General features: G+C 33.0%; 1 protein-coding gene across 1 annotated transcript; it reads right to left on the bottom strand.

Annotated features, from left to right (window-relative positions):
• Positions 1-1,466: 1,466 nt before the first annotated feature.
• LOC131637934 (coatomer subunit epsilon-1-like) lies at positions 1,467-5,788 on the bottom strand. Its single transcript, XM_058908502.1, has 6 exons — positions 5,422-5,788; positions 5,185-5,336; positions 4,936-5,071; positions 4,614-4,769; positions 4,316-4,395; positions 1,467-1,794 (listed from the first exon to the last, which is right to left on the bottom strand). The coding sequence occupies exons 1-6, from the start codon at positions 5,671-5,673 to the stop codon at positions 1,701-1,703; spliced, it is 870 nt and encodes a 289-aa protein (XP_058764485.1). The 5' UTR covers positions 5,674-5,788; the 3' UTR covers positions 1,467-1,700.
• Positions 5,789-7,554: the final 1,766 nt, after the last annotated feature.

Below are 7,554 nucleotides of genomic sequence, written 5' to 3'. Positions count from 1 at the left end.
CCGTCTATCTTAAATCCGAATATGTAATACATTGGATTAACTTTTGGGATAGTTAAAATGTGATTCCTATTACTTAAATTTGACTCTAATATATTTGGAAGGGGGTAGGGGTGTGAAAAAAAACCGGTTATCCTTAATCAAATTGGTATCCAAATTATTCCACTTTTTAAAACTCAATCCAAATGCTAAAATATAAAAGCGGGTATTCATTTTGTTATCCAATTATAAACTGATACCCATAATAATAATGTGGTTTAGTTATTGGATACCCAATTTTATTAAGTATTAAATTTAGATACTTGATTCTGGTATTAAGTATATTTCTACATTACATATCAGACGCTTAAGCATTATGATCATATATTAGTTGTCAAATATTTTTATACTGCTATATCATTTTTAAACACAGAATGCTGTCAAATATTTTTATACTGCTATATCATTTTTTTTTGAAGAGACTGCTATATCATTTTTAAACATAGAATGCTGTCAAATATTTTTATTCTGCTATATCATTTTTATACATAGAATGCTGTCAAATATTTGTTATACTGTTATATCATTTTTATACATAGAATCAAGTTAATGTTAAGTTGATTAATCATGTGTTTGATTATACTCTCATCAAATTTGTTTTAAGTATTTAAATTTAAATATTAATATTAATTGAAAAGAATAACATTTAGATTTAATTAGATAATTTTTTTAAGAGCCAAATTTAAAAAAAAGAAAAATTAAATAATTATTTTTGACATAAATTAGTTAAAATAAATAAGCTGGTTAGTTTTTGATACAACTTGGTTTTAAAAAAAAAAATTGGTTATAAAGTTTTTTTTTATTAAACTTCTTTCAAAATTGGATTTTTAAAGAAAATAAAAAATAGGTTTTAAGAGAAACCGATTTGGCTTAATTGCAACTTTAATCCTCCTATTTTTTTTATTTTTTTATTTTGATCCCTCTATTTTAAAAATTATTATTTTAATCCTTTTTAAAGTTTTTTGGAGACCAAAATCAAAGAAAAGACAAAATAAGGGAACTTTTACGTTAAAGTATAATTTTATGCATATACTATTTTTCTTTTATATTGTTTCCTCTCAATTCGGATACCACACCACTCACCCCTTAGTTGTATTTTATACATTGTCAGACACCGTATCCAATAACATTTCTCTAAATTTACATTCAAATTTATTGTCCAACCCTTTAATATACCTATCAAATACAAATTATTCCACCTTAAACTCTTTTTTTTTTTTTAACTAAACTTACTTCTACCAACTTATTTTATTATCAAATTTTCGCAGGCAATCACACTTGCTCTTAAGTCAGCACTAATAGTAGCAAAAAATCAGCTTATCTAAAAACAAACAATAAAATGAAGAGCGCACAAAAGTGTAATGAACCCATTACATGGGAGTAATGCCATTGCCAATGGACAATTCTTCATTTTCCAGTAAAAAATGATGTAAATGAACATGGATTAAAATTAATACAAGCTGTAGTTTTTGAAACATCAAGACTTAATTAAGTAACACCAATATTGTCATAAAATTTGAATCCTTTTGAAATCCTATATCACATTTACCCAACTCATTATGTTCTAAAAGATAGGCAACCAATACAATAGCCACGATAAGGTGTAAAAATTGCACGGGAAGGCAACACACCATTCAAATCATGAAAGATATTGAATCATGAGCTCATGAAACAGATTGAAGTGCTCTATCAAAGCTTTCTTCAGCTGCTGATACCCTCTTGACCAGTACATGATCTGGGTGTGAAAGTTTCAGCTGGCTGCAAAACAGTGCACAATTACAAGTCACTCACTAGTGCAAAATTCACATTCTCAATCACATTAACCAAACATAGAAACACAACAATACTTGATAAAGGTTAAAGATAGAAATAAAATTCAGATTTTCTTTATTATTTCATGTATTTGGCACTCACAATTCAAGTAAACTGCAAATCATTTACATAGAAATAACTTTTTAAGTAGCAAGAGGGCAATAAATAAGGAGATGATTGAATTATATTGACACAAGAAATGTAACAAGATCTCCAGAACACAAGAACAATTTGCAAGGGAATAATCTATGTCTAGAAGTATATTGGGACATTCAACTAATAAGAAATAGAAGAAGGGCTCCACTAAGTAAAGTTAAATAGGAGAGTAGCTGTCAAACTTAAAGGACATCCATTTGACAGATTTTGCTGATGCAAACTAAAGAGAATAACAATATTATATAAGCATGCCAACTTCTCTCTAAGCATAAAATCTTTAAGATTTCTAGGTAGGTATTTGAAATAGTTTTTCCAGCAAGGTCTGGTTCATATTTCAAGAATAATGAAGTCGTTAAACAGAACCAAAGTGAATAAACATATATTTTAACAAATACAATATTGCATATAGTATATGATATTAGAGTTTTGGACTTGTCATTTTCCAGTTTCACTATTGGGAGTAGTAATGTGGTATACGATTCTGTTGGTACTTAAATACCACTAGGAAATATTAGAAATTGGAACTAAGTTGTGTACTGTTATTGTAAGAATTGATGTTACATTATGTTACTAATTACTACTCCCTCTAGTTATTATTACAAGAGAAAGTTTACTTTTAAGATTTTATTGAATATACAATGTATCTGGTCTATAATTTGTTTAGATACATTGGTTATTCAATGAATCTAAAAAGTAAATTTTCTCTTAAAATAGGGAACAGAGGGAGTGTTTACTATTGAATGATATGTTTAGAGGCTTCTTCTAATGTTCACAACTCAAGTCAATGTTGTATGGTGCATAACTTTTTTTGACCATTAGATTAAAGAGATCCACCACCATGCCACACCTCTAAAGCCCATGCACCGACAACATCGGGCCACCAATAGACAAGCCACCACCACCATATTTCTCCCATCATCAAGCTCTATCTCCTACACCAGACGATTCATCAAACTTCCACCATCATTGTCAAAGCTCTGTTGCCTACAAAGGTTGTTTTCAACCACCATGACACCAGATCATGAAAACGAACATAAGGTTTGTAATTGTATTACTCGTCATATCCTCTATGAAACCCACTAATTTATTTTATGGCCTGGGAAGTTTAGATTTTTAACTGTCGCATTCATGTTCACCACACTGCCAACTGCTGCCATCTCTGTTATGAGACTTCTCGTGATAGATTTAAGAGCAAAGGTGGTAGTTGAATAATGCCTGATCTAGAAATTTAACAGGTGTAGACCTTTCTATTCTGTAGGTGGGACTAATGAGAAACAACTACTTCAAATCCATAAATAGGTTCTAAATCGCAAAGAGGACGAAAAAAGCAAGCAACAAACAACAGATGAAGAGGGGAAACTTTGCATTATCAATTAATTAGTATCTTAGAAAGCAATGGCAGGATGGTAAGCGCTCAGCTTGAAGTGCAAAATAAATATTTCTAGTTGGATCATGAGCAATGCTCAGATGCAGCAATCTTGTGTTGGTGAGGGGAAAATTCTGGTGTATTAGGTCTATAATAGATTTGATGAGATTAAAGCATCTAACAGTGGAGATTTGATTTTAAAAAATGCTGTGCACCATGCACTGTTTAATAGACTTGTGCACAATAGCCATTGCCATGTTTAGGAAATAATTCAGTAATGAAGCTGTTTTAAATGAGATTTGCCACACAAATGAACCATGCCTGGATAACAAGCCAAACTCAGAACCGCAATCAATGCACTTTGGTTTCTAATATATGTCATCCGTGAAATATTTTAGGTTTAATGCCAAACCTCAAACTGAACTAACTCTGATAATGATACCCCCCATCTACTCATGACTTACTACTTCAAAACACAACTCAATGGCTGGGTGTGGAACCAGCTCATAGCATTCTGAACCCTAGGGATTTTAATGCACCACATTTATATAAACTCTAGCACTATATACCACAGCTTTTTATTAGAAGAGTCCAAAGCTTGGCTTTTGGAATTTGAAATCCTAAAACACCTATTTAATAATCTCATTACCAATAGCTATCATCTTAACCATTGAGAGCTACAAACAAATGACTCTCTAAAAGAATGACTCATGGCACTAGTTGGGGAAACAAATTTCATACACAAATAATCCTCTGCGGTCCTTAACACTTTAAAATTCTAGAGTTATATCAGAGTTTAGTAACAATTTTTTCAAGGAACAAAAGATTCTATTGTTATAAATCGGGAATATACATCCATGCTAGGATAAATAAAATCAACATAAAACATTACAAGTGAGGGAAAGAGGAGAATAATAACAATAAATATGTCAAGTGGGAGCTTACCTGAATGATTTAGAAGATGGTTTGCCAAGGTGAAGACAGCATACAACTAGATTGGCCAGTGTTTCTGGATCCCTAGCATCCTGCATAATTCACAAAGGGTTAGTTCACCACAAACATCATTTCCAAAACCAATAATTACCTTATTAAACTCTACTCCAGCACAATCTTAAAGCTCTAAAACGAAGAACCAACAGAATTTTTATCTTTATTTAATAGAATATCAAATCACCGACGCCCTTTTAAATGAAAGTATTGTCAAATGAAATTGAAACGAATAAGCAATGCAAAATAAACGTGCCTTGTTGAGTGCTTCAACCAAAAGAGTCTCAGCTTCATCAAAGTTACCCATTTGCATGCAACAAACAGCCTTGCCATTCAAAAGCAAACTAGTAGACTGATATCTCTCAGACAAATCTTGGAAGATCAAATGTGCCTCTTGGATCTTCGATCCTCCCTAATCCAACACCAATAAAACACATCAAATTCCAAATTCACCAACATTCTTATTCCTCGGAAAGACAATTTTCATTTCGATAATAATAATATATCACATTCGAAAATCAACAGCCAAAACACTTTTCATGTGGATGGCGATAATAATAATTTATATTCAAAATTACCACAGACAAATCAAGCCACGCGTTGGCAAGTTGAGTGAGTGTATGATCCTCATCGATCTGCTGCATAATCCTAAGCTGTCTCTCAGCATAATCAGACCTATGCATCTTAATGAAGATTTGCACATTCAATGCAGTCCTGAACACCAACCAAGATCCAATCACTAACAAACTATTATATCTACTTCGTCTCATCAATACTATCCAAATTGAAATAATGAACAAATTAAATCAAAATGAAAACAATTTTACAGTTCCATGGTTCCACCAGCATTAGTATATTTAAGCGCCTCATTGAAATCCTGTTCATGCAAAAAGATAATTCCAGCAACAAGTCTCAAGGTCGCATTGTTTCCAATCGCAGGATCAGCGAGCCATTCTTTGATACTAGAGATCGCAGATTCCTACAACACGAAGAACAACAGAAACGATAAATTTACGATAAATCAAAAGGAGAACGACAAATTGAGAGAAATGATAAATTGCGACCTTGGAATCGGGAGATGAGAAATAGAGAGCGAGCAATTTAACGGCCTGAAGAGGAGTAGGAGCGGAATCGTTGATTTCGGAGATAACGAACTGTAACTGACCGAGTGCGATGTAGCAGCGGTGGACGAGAGTGTCGCGCTCGACGACGTCGTCTTGAGAGAGGCCGTTAACTTCGCTGCTGTTGATGGCGGCTTGGTATGCGCCGAGGTAGAAGTTGTTACGGAGGTTGAACAGGTGATCTGGTGTAGCCATTGATGGATGGATCTAGATCTTGGATGGTTGCTGGAATAGATTCAGATTTGCAGAGGGAGAAGAGAAGGAGGAAGGAAAATTGTGTTGTTTTTTAGATTTGCAATGGTGGTGCGTTTTTTATGGGCTTTTATTGTGAATTGGACTTGGCCTTTTTTCTATGAATTGGATAGACTTTTTGAGAGTTTCTTAATGCACACTTTATAGGGTAAAAGAATCTTATGGAAAATGGAAGATATTTTTCTGATTTCGAAAATATATTTTTGGACGCACCTTTTGTATCATACACAAACAAGTAAATTTGGTTTGACTCTATAGGCAAAGAAAAATTATTCTCAGAGATACCTCTCTGAAAGTTTCATAAAATAATTTGCGAATTAATCATTATAGAGAGAAATCTGGAGATGTACCTCTGGTACATTTAAGCAAGAATTTGGAATGTTGCCACCTTTGCATGTCAGATTATTCCGAAGATGCATCTTTAAAAAAATCAAATGTGAAATTGCTAAAATAACCACCTGCATGATCAAAGTCCATTTCCATTTTTTCCTTAAACCCTCTCCAAAAACTCATTCATCCTCAATCAAGTTTTTCACTCCAAATCTCCATTCTTGTGTTTCATCAAATCAAAAAGAGCTAAAGAAGTTGGAATTTAAGGTAAATTTCATTTATTTCAACCCTCATTGCTCATATTAATCTGATTTTGAAGCAAAAAAAGTCACTCAATAATCAGAAGTGTATTTTTCAGATTCTTTAAAAACTCATTCTCTATTTTCTGTTATGGGTGATTCTAAGTATTTAATGTTTTTGTTTTCATTAGGTATGGTGTATCCCGATGCTATCCTCAAACCTATTGTGTCTTAGGATGTTTCACATATAGTAGTAAATGTGGTAGATACTGTGAACCATTTTAAAAATTAATAAGAGTATGAATTTCGTGATCACATGCCACAATGGATTCGTACAGAGGCAACCAAACGGGCGTTTGGTGTTATGATCGGAAGGTCTGATAATGATTCAGATATAAGAAGTGAATTTGTAACATTGACATGTGAAAGAAGTGAGAAATATATACCTCCTCTCTGGTATGAACATCATAATGAACATCATTTGGCATGTTGAAAATGTTCCCTTTATCGACAATACACCTTCAAGATAATTTAAGATAATTGAGTACACCCCTATTAAAGACCTGCAATACGCACTGCAGGAGCTTCTACCATATGACAAAAATTGCTAAATTGTGAAGATCGAGTATCGCTTATCATCCCTTGACAAATAAGGGAAGCTTGAGTTCAAGAACCATGAGCTCAAGAGAGATGTTAATTTAAGGGCTATGTGGAGAAACTTTTTCCGTTTCGAATCAAAAGTTCCGATCGAGTTGGATGCGACTGTTTCGAGATCGGTCGATGATATTATCAAATGTTAAGACGTCCACCTGGATATTAAACTGTAATGTTTGATCTATGTTAAAATCCCTTATGTATTGCTAATTTTATGATATCAATAGTATTTTTATTTTATTAAGTTATTGTTTTTCCGTTCTGTTTTTCTGCTTCTGACCTTGCAAGTTTTCAAAATTATACCTTCGAAGGTGTTACATATATGCATTTCTAGAATAATTTATGTTTCAACTGAAGTTTGGTGCCTCCGGAGATACATCTCAGACATCTGGGGGCATCATAGTATTTTCACGATGTGCTAGAAGGTTATGTGGTGCATTGAGAAATTCTCAACTTTTTTTACACACATTTTAGCATAAATTGTTGCGTCACCTTTATTTAGCCAAGTTTTTGGGTTTGTACGGAGATGCATCTCCGGTCACATCTTTTTTACACACATTTCAGCACAAATTGTTGATTCATTCTTATTTTGCAAAAAATT

Source organism: Vicia villosa, unplaced genomic scaffold, assembly GCF_029867415.1.
Source record: "Vicia villosa cultivar HV-30 ecotype Madison, WI unplaced genomic scaffold, Vvil1.0 ctg.002117F_1_1, whole genome shotgun sequence".
Classification (NCBI taxonomy): domain Eukaryota; kingdom Viridiplantae; phylum Streptophyta; class Magnoliopsida; order Fabales; family Fabaceae; genus Vicia; species Vicia villosa.
This window is presented reverse-complemented; position numbering and strand designations above follow the sequence as displayed.